General features: G+C 42.9%; 1 protein-coding gene across 1 annotated transcript; it reads left to right on the forward strand.

Moving 5' to 3' along the window:
• The first annotated feature begins 1,975 nt into the window (after positions 1-1,975).
• Positions 1,976-14,226, forward strand: sfrp5 (secreted frizzled-related protein 5). The gene is made up of 3 exons (XM_079169378.1): positions 1,976-2,556; positions 9,249-9,326; positions 12,711-14,226. Exons 1-3 carry the CDS (start codon positions 1,998-2,000, stop codon positions 13,037-13,039), a joined length of 966 nt encoding a protein of 321 aa, XP_079025504.1. The 5' UTR covers positions 1,976-1,997; the 3' UTR covers positions 13,040-14,226.
• Positions 14,227-15,049: the final 823 nt, after the last annotated feature.

Below are 15,049 nucleotides of genomic sequence, written 5' to 3' on the forward strand. Positions count from 1 at the left end.
TTTGTTCTGCTGGCAGCTTTTCGATTCCCAGAAAAAAATCATTCCGCAGTGTCTGCAACACACCAATACGTCAACAGGGATTCCAACTGTAGTTCGGAAAGATAAGGCTGAAAAATGTTCAACTCCATTCTCAAGTAAAAAAATGATTAGATGGTGCAGTAATTGTATTCATAATCCCCTGGCTTGTGAAATAAGTATGGTCAAGACATTGTAAAACTATATGGGTGCTTGGATAATGTGCAAGGTGTTATTGCTGTGCCTGGTGGCCTGATACTGATCCACATTTTTCTCTATTTGATTTCATCTTATTGAATTAGATTTTATGGACTGACTGCTGTTTCTGGAATTTCCCCTTCTACACTACAGGCGAAGAACAATAGTATCCCTGATTCTCATCCAAGTGCACCTCCGACTGTTTGCACAACACACACACTCACACACACACACACACTTTCGTATTCTCCTTGTTTGTACTGCCACATAGAGATAATAATAATACTCCAAAATCCCGTGTCTTTCTTTATCTCAGTGTCAGCAGTGTCCAGCAGCAGTATGATCCAGATTGTGTCCTGACAATCCTTCTATATCACAATAAAACATCAGTTTGCACCAGCAAACAAACTCTTCACTATCATTTGTATGAACCTGCTTTTACAGCCCATTCACATGAGGAACAGCATTAATGTGTGACGCAGATCAAATGCCAGATGCGAGAACACCCTCCACGTGAGAGCCACATCCTGCTCACACAGCTACAGCCCTTTGAATCTGAATGCGACCCTTCTTGAGAATTTGCTGCCAACGGCGAAGGCCCTCACTGTGTCAGTGGCACTGATAGAAAGAGACAGAGGGGCAGCGTGCCTCTATTCACAGCTAACACACACATTAGCATAACTCCCATAGCGCGGGTAAACCACCTAGCCACCTGTAGCTGCACAACCCACACTCAGTGGCCTTAGTGCGGCTGTTTCCCACCCACTTCATTCACTTTCTTTTCTTGGATTTCTCACACTTGCAATTATGCTATGTGTGTGTGTGTGTGTGTGTGTGTGAGAGAGAGAGAGTACATTTTCTCAGTGTTGATGCCAGCAGAAGCCCGTTACACCAGACTGTTTTGAGCTAATAAAGTGAGTAGGCTTCATCACATTATTTTTTTATGTGTGTAGAAATGTTCAGGGCTGTTGAGCCTCTCATGACTAAAAGAGGGGTAGAAAGTTTCTAACTGTATGAGAAAAACAACATGACTAAGAGGGTGACAATGTCTGCATGAGTGTTTGTGGGTGTGTTTCTGACCAAAGAATCTTGTGCATATTAGAGAGATTTATATTTAAAAAAGCTTGCCATAGTTTCTTTCTCTCTTTCTCTCTCACGTTAGCTTGTTGTAGAGGAGGGGTTTTGTCACGGACAAGGGGTAGGAGGAGTTTCCTGAAGGCCACTGGGAGCCTCCCCCAGGGTCGTGATTGGCTGAGGCTGTTGTGAGCGAGTGCAGGGGAGGCCAGTAGAGAGGTGAGTGGTCTGGGTGCTTGCTAGGGGGCAGGCAGCCGCTGAGAGCAGCTACCAATGCCTCTTAAAACCTAAGGTACTCCTCATTACAGCTACAGACTGATAGACAGCGAGCAGGGGAGGGCCGGAGACAGGTCTAAGAGAGGGAGAGGGAAGGAGAGTGAGAAATTGTGAACAGGGAAAGTTAGAAAATAAGCAGTCCTGTGCTCACCTTTCCTTGACTGCTGCCTCCCTACTCCACTACCTGAGACGCACATACACACACACAGGGAGGTGTTTCAGGGAGGCTTAGAGGGCTGACTCTGCAGGGAAGAAGGGAATTAAACACTTTGTTTTCAATCCACAGCGTCCATACTCAGGACAAAAAAAAAGGATTACAGCTTGTACGCCTGCCCCACTTGTTCCTCTCTTCACTCTGCGTTTTGTCTTCACTGAGTCACTTTGGAGACTTTGGATACAACCTTCTTGAATTGTTGGTTCGGGCTCAGAAAGGCATGGCACACGGACAAAAGAGCCCCAGGTGGGCATTAACCCAGGGCTCCTTCAGCTTGGCACTGAGCTTGTCGCTCTTCTCCCTCCTCCTCCTCTTCCTCACCGCCTCAGCCGCAGATGAGTACGACTACTACAGCTGGCAGTCGGACAACTTCCACAATGGCCGCTTCTACACCAAGCAGCCCCAGTGTGTGGACATACCAGCTGACCTGCGCCTGTGCCACAATGTGGGCTACAAAAAGATGAGGCTGCCCAACCTCCTGGACCACGAAACCATGCCAGAGGTCAAGCAGCAGGCGGGTAGCTGGGTGCCCCTCCTGGCCAAACGGTGCCATGCTGATACCCAGGTCTTCCTGTGCTCGCTGTTTGCACCGGTGTGCCTGGACAGGCCCATCTATCCCTGCCGCTCGCTGTGTGAGGCCGTGAGGGACAGCTGTGCTCCGGTGATGGAGACCTATGGCTTCCCCTGGCCAGAGATGCTGACCTGTGACAAGTTTCCCATTGATAATGACCTCTGCATCCCCATGCAGTTCACTGGGAACCACGTGACCCAGCCACCAGGTAGGGCAGCTATGTGCACATACACCCTCATTCAAGCATATATACTCACACACAAAATTATCTACATACAAGTTACAAGTCCACAATGGTGGAAGTAACTTTCATTTTAGAATGGAAGTTGAATTAACTTAGCTTGAGTTTGCACCATCTGTAATTTAAATGTTTTTACAAACTACTAAAAGTCAAGTGGCAAGCTCAGTAACCACAATACAATCAATTCAAGTCAATAAAACAAATAAAAAAAATGTTGCAGCATAAAAAGCATGCTGTAGCTCTTTTAGTATTCTGTCCAAAAATTATTTATATTGTACAAATCAGTTTTTATTCATGAAGCTATATGTGCATTTTATTAAGCAATGACAATAGCAATTTGAAATAGGTTAAAAAGTTAAACTTTTCTCATAAAAAAATCATGCTATACATGATCCGTGTTGTGCAGACAAATCCAAAAGTAAAAAAAATATAGTTTGTCTCTGCATTGTAAATTCCGGGACTCCCGCTAACAGCATTGCTAAGACAGATGAGTGTTTAACAGCCTGCAGAGTCAGAAACAGTAAGAGCCCAAAGACGGCTGTGAGGCTCATGTGGTTTTCCCGCACAGCGAATGATGACAGATGAAAGTTTAAGTGAGAGACTAACCAGAGTCGGGTGTGAGAGACAAGAGCAGGAAGAGGCTACAGGGGAAAGTTCTTGAGTAAGTGGACAGTTCACGACGGCTCCCTGCCATGTGCACCAGCCTCAGGGAGGGACGGAGACAGACTGAGGGAGAGAGACAGGAGACTGAGATTCTCCGACAGCCAGATCGCTCACCGAGTCAAGATTAATGGACTGTGATGTTAAACACATCTTAACTGAAAGGGTGACACACACTCACGTGCACACATACACACCTTTATCAGCAGACATCCAGCAACAGCTAATCAATCAAACAACTGAGTGATTTTTTTTTTATTTCAAAGCTGTCAAGCATGCAAATCACAAGCTAGTCTGCAAAGTGTCAATAAATGTACAACCAGACCCAAGATGGATGAAATAAGAAGGAAAATTGCCACTCTGGGTTTTCTGTAAGAATGACATAATTCTTCACAGGCAGCAAGTAAGAGAACAGACATATGGGCGAAGAGTGAGCTGTGAAAGGGTGAGAGGGAACTACATAGAGAGCAAAAAGGTGTATGTGTGTGTGTGTGTGTGTGTGTGTGCACCGCGACTACTTAAGCAGCCTCTTCACAAAAGCAGTCAGCGCTGAGAGGGGGAGAGAGGGAGTTGATGAGAGCCTTTAGACAGTGGAGGGGAACAGTCCCCACTGTGTCCCAGCCCGCTAGGCCTTTGTTGGGTCTGGCAGCCAGCAGGCCAATTAGCTAGAAGGCCAATTACTGAGCTCCCACTAATTAGTCGACATGACGGGACAATAGAGGCAGGCGGAGAATGGGAATGGCTGAAGCCTGATTGTCCCTGAGCGAGCCGAATGGAGAGGAGTGAAAGGTGAGGGAAGCGGGAGAGTAAAGAGAGGCAGACAGAGTGTAGAATAGGAGAAAAGCTGCTTCCTGCAGCACAAAAAGTGTCTGCCTCCCTGCTTTCAATAAGGGCTCGAGCAAAATGGTTTATTATTGTCATTATTCCACGTCTTGCCTTTATCGCAATTTCTCATCTACTTTGGTTAAAATGTTCCTGTGTGTTAATATTTCACTTGATATTTCACATATAATGTGTTTTCCTTAACTTGATATATTATACAACATTTACTAAAGCACTCAAAATGAAAGCCAATAATGCCAAAACATCATTTTAGTCCCATCAATCATACATTGTGTGATATATCTTGTTATCAATAATGTTTGCAGCATACTGATATCTGTAAATCATTTCAGGATTCTCTGGTAAATTCGTGCAGTGCTGACTTATTCCATTAGGGAAAATGGCTGTTCTGTTTTTGTAGGACGAGGATCAACTATGTGACACTTTGGCTTTGCAGAGCCATAACTCATTCTCTTACATGCTCTCTGAGAAGGAGGCGGCTTCAACTTCATCTGTCACCTCCTGAGACAGGCAACTGTTTGTTGATCCGATCTAATCTAATAAAGATCGGAATAGGTCTTTGCAGTCAAGCAATTTCATGCAGAGAGAAAAAAGAAAAAATGTGTTAAATCAAACTTTTAAAGAATAAATCAAAAATCGAACATTGGTGAAGTTAAACGATTCGATTTGAAAGATTTGCTTGTCTACGTGTGTGTGTGTGTGTGTGTGTCAGAGTGTGTGTTTGAAACTGAGAGTGAACCCATATCACTTCTAGCCTGAAGGCTCAGTCACTGACATTTTGTTAAGAACCAGAGTCTCTCAGATGTGCCGATGAGGCCATCCTAAGGACAAGCTTTTGGCTCTAAAACAACCCCCCCCCACACACACACACACACTCACACACAGCCAGCAATGATAAAAAGGAAATTCAGCTTAGAAGAAGAGTTTCCTGGGAACCGTCTGAACATGGATGATTCTCCTCACACAGGATCAAATGAGTTCTCTTGTGGTAATTCCGGTGAATCTTGGGGACTTGGATCAATCACAGGTATTAAGCACTGCTCTCCCTGTCCGGGAGGCCCTGTTGCTATCTGAGCTATTCTGCAATTACATGATATAGCACGGTTCGAGGACTCCTGTGGAAACTAACAGTACAGAGTCAGATTCACTTTCCACCGCTCTGTCACGGCCAAAACTGAGAGAAACACCACCGTCACCTGAGCTTAGGTTGTGTGTATGGATGATTTCTGGCCTATGTGTGTGTGTGTGTGTGTGTGTGTGTAACAGAGGCCCATGGGGTGTGATTATGTGAAACACAAGTCTGTAGCTATAATACCAGGGAAGACAAGCAGACTGCTGACAAAAGAGGGCCCAGGCATCCTGGGAGCCAAAAAGGGCAGCTGAGCTCAGTCTGTCTGGCAGAGCACAGTTAGTGCTGCCCATCAACTCCACCTTATTCAAGGATGCTTCCTTTAGCGGCTGCCAGCATCAGCAAATCAACAGTTATGACGGACGTAAGTAGTTTTCTGCACCGTCTGTTTAAGTGCATGGGGTAAACTACATCACTCACACTGCATGTTTTTGCAGTAAATGCTTTTCAAGACAATATGTACGTTGTCCAGTGAAAGTCGTTGAAATTGCATGGTGTGAAAGATATTGTCTGTCCTCGCCGTACTCATTGATGCGGCTAGTGTAAGTTACAACCGTGCTAAAGGTGACAGGCAGCGCTGTCAGGTCCCCAGCAGCACAATGGGTGCTACTCATGTGGGCCTGGCCGATATATGAAAGGGAAAATGTGATCCAATGCTCTTGTGCATGGAAGACTGCCTCGGCCTTTTGAAGATGTATTTTCTCTTCTGTATAGGATTCCTACAGATGCGAGGAGCGTGCTGTGTTTTCGGGGCCCCGGGGGCTGCCTGTGGGACATCTTTAAGTCCTCCTCTGTCTGTCTGCATGCCGCATTTAAACAGATGTTAGGCCCTCCGACATAAATCACACGCTGCATTTCATCTCCGGCACAGTACCGTTTTATGTCATAAGTGTTGCTGCTCGTAACTTAAAGGGTACAAATGAGGCATGAGATAGTGACCTGCGCATACTTTAAATGGAACGTTCTTGCAACAAAAAAAGTAAAAAAGCCACTGTGACGCTCCAACTGCATTGGACGAGGCACAAGACACGGCCGGGGGTTCGGATGACGATATTAATAGATCTGGTTGTCTTTTGAGTGAAGATATGTATTTGAAAGTGACGGGCTATGAAATTGATTTTAAGCAAATTTGTGAAATGTTACAAATGTAAAATGTGATTTACAGCGCTTGTGTTCCAACAGAATGTTTGAGGGGAATGAAAAGAATCTTGGAAGTCACGTATAGACAAAGGACAAGGTGTTTCTGCACATTTAGTCCCTTAGGGGTAACCACAATTATGTTGTTGAAACTACAAAATTGCATTAATGCTAAGCAATTTCTTACTGCACCAACTAATTACAAGGAGGTGACTTTGAACATTAGAGATGACAGTGGACAATTATTTTAGATAAATAATTTCACATAGATGCACAATGGCAATTCTTTATGAGGCCTTCTTTTCCAAAGATATGTCATCATTTGACAAATGACTTTTCACATCTTTATCATTAACATTCAAAGTTTTTTTGTTGCATTTTGTTGTGTTCAATCAGCCTTTCTACATTTAAAAAAATACGATGGAAAACCGGGTTGTGTGAAAGAGAGGAGAAAAAGAGTGAGAGGGTGCACAAGAGAAAAAAGATACAGCAGGGGAGGGAGACTGAAATGGAGAAAGTGATATTAACCTCAGAGCTATGACTAAATGAAGTTGTACAGTTAAATTACTGGACTCTTGCCGTACGTCATTTCTACTCTGGCTCGCTGTTTGAAGATTAACAGCAGGCCTCTCCAACAGACCACCTCCCTACTGAAACTACTCCCATCATCCTTTTCCTCTTACCCTCAATCATCGAATCCCAACCTCCTCATCCTCCAGAAGAACAGCTCTAAGACAATACCGTAACATTGGTCACTGTGAATGGAAACATTGAAGTTTCTGTGATTAAGTCAATAACCCAGCACTCAGATGACGAAAAGCAGCACACAAGAGGCAGTCGGGTCCAAAGTCAACCAAAGCAAAAAAAAATCCTAAACTGCTTGAGATGATGGCAAATTACATAAATGACCTAATGTCAAAATATTTGCTGGGTAGAAATGTGTCCAGGAGAAAAAACACACACCAAGCCTCACAGCAGTGAATCCCATCAGAACATGACGTTGACTCCCCCGACGGAGAGCAGACCGTGATGCGGGCAGTCGTCGCTTAATTGATTTCTCAGTGAAATCCAAATGGTGGTTTTTCGGTCCAAGCTCAACTAAGTTTCACGGAGGGTCTGTTTTCTCCTGACACATGCTCTGGCATCAATGTAACTGGGCCTCCTGCCAACATACCACCCCTGTGAAACCAGAATGAATTACCGTGGCGTCTGAATAAGACGTAACAGCTTCAAGGGAATCATTCAAAACAGACAAATCCAGAGTTTTGGCATCTCTTGCTCCAAGTGTGTGTGTGTGTGTGTGTGTGTGTGTGTGTGTGTGTCTGTGTGTGTGTGTGTGTGTGTTTCCGAGCTCTTGTCCCAGTCTTCATGTCAGCACCAGACAATTAAGAGGCCTGACCCTGTAGGCCTCGCAGGTCTCCTGCCTGTGAATGCATGGGAACCCTCAGAGGAGAAAAAACTGGCAGTTACTCTACAAGAACATGGTTCAACTCCCTCTGACACACACACATACGAGCACATACGCACATACATACACTCAGTGGTGGTAAAGGGGTTCACCTCCCCACGACCCGAGCAGCGAAGCATGCTAAACTTTGACCCCTCTCATTATCTGCCCAGACGCTGAGGTTTGGAATGGGGTGATAACCTTTGAACCCTGACTTTTAACCCAGGGGCCTGGGCTGCACTGTGCTAGAATTATATGTGTGTGTGTGTGTGTAAGTGTGAGACACACAGAAAAAAAGAGAGGGGGGAGAGATCTGGACATATTTTGGATATTGTGGTTGGTGAATGACAGAAATATTTAGCTCCCCCACTAGCAAACGTCCCAAAAAAAGACTGCTTCTGATATGTAACTGCCCTGTAGGTGTATATATGTGGTGTGGGGTAGATGTATATGCCACATCCTTCTCTCCCTGACCATTTCTAATATTATACCTTGTTCCACCGACTGGCCTAAGGCTATGGACTGATGTGTATTGCTACAACAGCCCTTCAGGGATTACATGGAGTTTATGTAGTAATTGTCATAATAAAGTTTTATATGGAAGAGCCTTCGGAGAAAATGGCAAGGCAGTATGAAGCATGTCTGAGTGTGTTTGTGTTTCTGAGAAAGAAGAGGTTGAGGTTGCTTGAACGCAAGGTTTTTAAGTGGCAGATTGAAGTTAGGAAAGATGTTTGATTAAGTCAAAATGTCATGATAAATTAACATATTCCCATATCTTTCTGCTGTTAAAATAAGCAAGATTCTCCAGTAAACAAATAAAAAAGACTTCATGTAGGGCCTGTACTTCTCTCTCATGTTGAATGCGTTCACAATGACAACAATCAAGTCTCAGATCAAAGTTAGTGAGGCTAAACATGCTTTTGAGCAAAGCAGGCATGACCATAAATTTTGAGTTAAAAATAAACTGGACTTGGTGCTTCGGTTTCCCCTTGCCGTTTCACAATGTGTGGTTGCTGTGTGGCCTAAGTGCTGGCTGCGTCTGTGTACTGAATCACTTTTCACCATGTTCAGCTGCTCCTGCTGCAGCGTTTACCTTCCTGTACAGCCAAGACCACGCCTGCACCACTAAAATATACAAGGGCCAGAATAAAAACATTTCGTCCAGTGTAATTGCAGGGCAAACATCAGTCAGCCTGCTGGACTGTGTATTCGCTCAGCAGCAAATAGCCTCTGACAAGAGGAGGGGGGGCTGCAAATAAGTGCCTCAAAAGTGGTCAGGGCTCAACAAATTCATACCAACGCGGCTTTGGTTTTGGTGACTGCACTTGACTAACAACGACCTCAACTCAGCCGTTAGATATTAGCTAATCTGGCCATAAAAGAACCATATGAAATGTGATTATGTTTAGTTTCTAATGACAAATTATTTTTCTGTCCCCTCAGTGTCGAAGGTGTGCCCTCCGTGTGACAATGAGCTGAAAGCAGACAACATAATGGAGCATTACTGCGCCAGTGACTTTGGTAAGTAACATCATTAAGTGTGAGCTAGACAGTAACATACAGGAGAGCGGGGGCAGTTTAATGCACAGCAGGGCCGGTATTGTCTTCTTTAGTCAGAAAATAACTATAGCGCCAACACTCATTGCCTGCAGGTGGCACAACATTTCAAACTGTAGCAAATATTGCCTTCCTTGCCTGTAGGTGGCGACATCGGGCTGCTAAACTGCTGTTGCAACTTTTCTTTCAAAGTGGCACAGGTTAGCTTCATGTTATGCTGAACAACCTCCACTTGTGGAGAATCTGCAGCCCACTATACGTGAAGGAGTGAGTTTGTGAGTGACAAGCCAGCCTCAGAGCAGACACATGATTCATTGTGCAACAATGGAGACAAAATGTTTTTCACCAGTCTTAGTTAGAAGTTTCAAGTCTGTTTCACATCAATAATAAAATGAAGGGACTCAAAAATGTAAGAGTTTGAAAAGAAGCTATTTAAAAGCGGAGATATGTGTCAACCTACCACCAGTATTCTAATAATATTGCAGTGTGGAGGACAGCAAAAGTCCTATAGCAAAATAAATAGCAGGACTTCTGTCAAATAACTCATACACTTGCACAGGAATGTCAATAGAAACATCCATCAAGACTAAAATATGATGCACACAGTTCTTAGTTAGCTACTGTAAAAACCGTTGGATTTCCAAATGCCTTAGTTTTAAAGACACCAACAACACTGAAAGGTTACTTTGTTGGTGCACATAAACATAATAAGTATTGGGCTTTTTTCCATTACATATTTATATTTCAGTCTCTCTTGATAACTCACATGTTCCGTTGAACCATATGCTTGCAGGTATTTGTAGAAAATATTCTAAATGAGCACAGACATGAACGAGCAGAAAACAATAATTTGCACGATTCCCTCCGCCAGCATTAGCCTTTTCATCTCATAATGTAATACATTAATATAATAGCTTTCAGTCCCAGATGTCCATTCAACACCATTTTTTTAACTTTGTACTTTCCAGCAGTCCAGTTTCACCACAGCAATGAGCTGCACGCGAAGCCAGAACATATTTATTCTATTATTTCTGCTCATCGAGGCTTTTGGCCCATTGTACTCCACAGCAGCAGAACTTCTACTTGCATAGACTACTGCCCCATTCTTTAGAGTTAATGATATACTTCTCTCTACTTTCTCTGGCCAAAAAAGCTCAGAACATTGGGAGACTCATGAAGAACATGGCTTATGTTTCTGAACAGATTAGTGAGAATAGTGTAACTAAAAATGAAATGTGGCCGGACTGGTTCTGCAAAACCATATTTCTATGCTGAAGTGTCCCACAGAGGAAATGTCTGCAGTTTGAAAGAGATGAAGGAGAAGTTTCTTAAACTTTTTTCTGGCCATCACCCACAACTATGACCAAACAAAACACGACCCATTATAAATAATAAATGAATATACGGTCCACACATCACATCCAACAGCAACAATAAAATACATCTTTGTGCACATCGCTCACACGATGTGCTGCAGCCAAAACGCAGTCATCAGCCATAATTACTCCTGACTCTACCTATATTTATTTCTCTGATTAATTTCAGGATTATATATCTCAATCCTCCAACATGAGGTTTTAGCGATAAGATGCTTTCTTTTCAGTAGAATGAAACATTGTTAATGTGAAAGCAGATAGTGAGCCAAAGACAGACATTTTATTGAGTATTAATGTATGTGGCTGGATGACGATGAGTATCGAAGTCGAGATAACCGTGATGTATGGATCTGGAGATCAAGGCAAGAATGACTTGACAATGTTATTCTATAGGGCGATAGCTGATTACAGCTTACGCCTCATGAATCTTGTTGCCTATTCATCTTCGGACACCGTTCGCCCTCAGAGAATCTTTGCTCTTCGTGTTTTATTACAGTTTACTTTTGATGTCTGATCCCTCCACATTCCTCGCTGTACCATCCTGCAGCCTAACACAAATGACAAGAGTAGAAAAGAAAGCTGTCGGGCAGCGCATGCACACGAAGCCTACACCTGGTTGCTAGGGGAGGTTGCCTGATTTAGCTTGAAGAAAACCTGTTTCTCCTCAAAATGACAGCACACTTCTCTCTCCTTCTCTTCCTCTACACCCCTTCGGCTCACTTTAAAGAAGGTGAGTTTGTATAAAGAAGTGGGCACAGCTTGTCACAAGGGTACTGTCCAGGCTGCACAGTGGGGCCCACTGAATATGAGTGGGCAATCAACATGAAGCAGGGAGGGAAATTATGTTATCCTTCCTATCTATACTGAGCACACACATGAATGCATTGAACAACAACAAAAAAAACACACACACGCTGAGGCACGCAAATGCGCCACACAAACACACACCCTCAGTGAAGGAGCTGGGTGTGAATCAGGATGGGGATGAGAGGCAACTCAACACACACATACCTTATTGAACATGCTATCGCTTCGCATGTACTGTATACGTATCAGAGCGTACCAAGATGTTTATACAGGCGAGAAGTGAAATGGCGATCTTCCAACAGGCTTGGGTACATAGCGATGCTTCATACCAACCTCTCGCCTTTGCACGGCCAATGATTAATTTCACCTGTCAAAACGTTCCCCGAGAGAATTCCTTTCTCAAATGCTTGGCAGTTCAATTTTTTGATCTTTCACATGTTAAACTCATAAACAGGAGGCTCGCCGGAGACGCAAGTTAGTACTTCATGAAATTGATAAACCGGAGTTTGCTGTAACTAAACTCCTTGTTTGCTAAAAACAGTGTACGAAGGGTTATCTGCTATAAAACATAGAAGCCCCATGATTTGATGTGTAAAATCCTTTAACAAAAAAAAAAAGACCAGACAGGCCTTGCAAGTTTTAATTACAGGCCGATGTTCTGAAAGGACTTTGTCTCAGTTACACAACAAACATGTTCAACCCAGTTGTGAGAGAAAAATGTTTAACTGCCATGTCATTTAATGATCAGCATTCAGATATCTGAAAGACTTGAACTTTGCTTAAAATGACTTGTGACTTGGCCCCACGCTCAAGGGCTTAAGACTTGACTTGAACTTGCATGAAAAACTGGTTGTAACTCCAAAGAAATGTCCTCCTTTTCATTTATGGGTTTTCCCCAAGTCAGACACACAAGCATACACACAGGATGCAGTTTTTATACGCTGCAGGGGAGTTTAAATAATGATACTCAGGAGAGGTGTAAAATACTTTAGCTGCGTCTTTGGCACAGCGGTGCTGGTTTGCAGGAAGAAGAAATGTCACAGCTGCTCAAAGTAGAAAGGAACGGGGGAATCAGAATGACACATTAACAGCTTCTGGGTGTAAATATCTGTTTTATAGAATAAAATAAAGACCTAAAAATATCTCTCCCTCTCTTCTCCCTCAGCCCTCAAGATGAAAATCAAGGAGGTGAAGAAGGAGAAGGGTGACAGGAAGCTGATTGCAGCACAGAAGAAGAAGAAAGTGTTGAAGCAGGGTGTGCTGAGGAAGAAGGACCTGAAGAAACTGACCCTGTACATCAAGAATGGCGCCAACTGCCCGTGTGCCCAGCTCGACAGCCTGGGCTCCAACTTCCTCATCATGGGCCGCAAAGTGGACCAACAACTGCTGCTCATGTCCATTCACAAGTGGGACAAGAAGAGCAAGGAGCTCAAGTTCGCCATCAAGTACATGAAGTCTCATCAGTGTCCCACCTACCACACCGTCTTCCAGTGACGCGGCTCGCTGCACTGTTTGCACGATCCACTATTGCTCCCCACATTCCACCCTGTTCCACGTAGATCCAAAGTCTGTGTCCCTGAACTCCAGATCCCTGCAAAATCTCTTACCAGCACCGCAACATAGTCCTACAAGGGTTAGCAGGGCAGCCAAGCTTTTATTTTCTCAGCTTTAACATGAATCAAGTTGTCAAGGGGGTCGTCCTGATCTGCTTAGATGAATCAGACATGTTAATGTTGGAGAGGGGGAAAGCTGCACACTCTGCAGCTCCCTCCTAACAATAAAAGCCCCAAAGAAACCACACATTTTATAACAATTTGAAAGAGAAACAGGCATTTTGATCTACCCCCCAGCAATTTAATGGAACCTTCATTTAATAATTTTACTTTTGTCTTCTGATGTAGTAAAACAAATCACTTGTACGATATCTTACAGAAACTTTATCAAGACGGTGGCATTAAGAAATGGGAATCTGAAGATTTGAGGTAAACATGTTTGATAATGTAATGATTCTAGACAGACAGAATGGGGAGGCAGCTGAGGGGGAAAGCAGGGTTTGATTCAGTGCAAAAAAAGAGCTGAGAGGAATGATACGCTACAGTTCATGTGGGCTGTGCAATGAGTGCCCAGAAAAAAACATCAGAGCAAAGACATGTAGATGATCCACTTAAATGTATGTTCTAATAATGTAAAAAGTAGGTAATTCAGATGAATGCTAGATGATTAGGAAACTGGGCTTTTTTCTTTTATCCCTGCTGGGAAAGAAGACCAATGGAACGAGACAGACTGGAGGACTGGATGATGCTTCAACTGACATTGTACAGCAACATTTTTTGTGGCCTGAAAGAGGGAAACTTGAATATTTTTTTGCTTTTTCAATCGGAGAGCGAAGGAGGTAAAGGCAGAGAAGACATCTTCCTGAAAACAAGTGGAGAAAGAAAGAGAGAGAAAGAGACTCTGGACAGAACCAACGATGTTGGGTTGATAAGTCTCTGGTACTCGCTGTTTTTCACTATCACTCTTCAAATGTTTATTTGTTTTGTACTTAAATGTTTTAATTTGCTTCAGTTAAACCTTTATTGTATGAAAGCAGGAGTCATACATACAGACATAGCACCTAAATTCACTGTTACCGTAGCAGTAAAAGATGAAGATTTAACTTTGACAATATTTTCAAATCAGTTAACCTGTAAGTACTGTAGTTCTGTTACTGAAATACATCTTTGTTTTACAAAAAAAGAAAATGAATAAAATATATTTGAAATTTTTATAAAGAATCGTTCTTTAAAATGTGTCATTTCTTTATTATTATTATGATTAAACCACAAAGTGCGCACTCATCAATCTTTTTCTGCTTTCATCACAAAATGTTGAACAGATAAGTGCACACTTACACACACTTACATAATGAATTCAGTTTTCATTTGATTCCATATAGAGCTACATACTCTCCTGGGTCTGTGTGACGCTTGTTAGTTACAGTTTCCATTAAAAAAAAAAGAAAAGTAATTAAAAAAAATGTTCACATTTGACCGATTAAATTGTTCCCACCATCCAATCAGATGCAGTCATGGAAAGGAAACTCCCTAGTTTTCATTTTTTATTTTCCTTTGATCAATCCAACAGTCCAAACTTATACAATAAAAAGGCTTGTACTTTTTTCAAATTGACATTGATCTAAAGAACATTAAATACATTTTTTGGCAATTTCCAAAAAAAACAAGGGTACATAGAGGACTGCGAGAGTGCACATGGTCTGCCTTGCACCTTAACTTCTCCTTTCAGAACGGAAAAAGAGGTGAAACCTCAGTTACACTTTGTGTGATGCCAAACTCTTCCAGATACTCACTACCAGTATTTATTGTTAAAGAGTGAAGGGGTGACGCAGACAGACAGCAGGCTACAATGTATCCGACCAACTTTAACTTTATCAAAACCACTCAGACCGTAATCACTTCAGACGCACACAACCAATTCACTGCAATAAAACCATTTGGCGTGTTTGTT

Source organism: Pholis gunnellus (assembly GCF_910591455.1).
Source record: "Pholis gunnellus genome assembly, chromosome: 11".
Taxonomy (NCBI): Eukaryota; Metazoa; Chordata; class Actinopteri; order Perciformes; family Pholidae; genus Pholis; species Pholis gunnellus.

What these genes read in the sequence shown, in the direction of transcription:
- sfrp5 (XM_079169378.1), top strand. Translation starts at nt 1,998, where the DNA reads ATGGCACACGGACAAAAGAGCCCCAGGTGGGCATTAACCCAGGGCTCC. An exon ending in CCACGTGACCCAGCCACCAG is followed by an intron (nt 2,557 to 9,248) that starts GTAGGGCAGCTA and finishes CTGTCCCCTCAG; the next exon opens with TGTCGAAGGTGTGCCCTCCG. An exon ending in TTACTGCGCCAGTGACTTTG is followed by an intron (nt 9,327 to 12,710) that starts GTAAGTAACATC and finishes CTTCTCCCTCAG; the next exon opens with CCCTCAAGATGAAAATCAAG.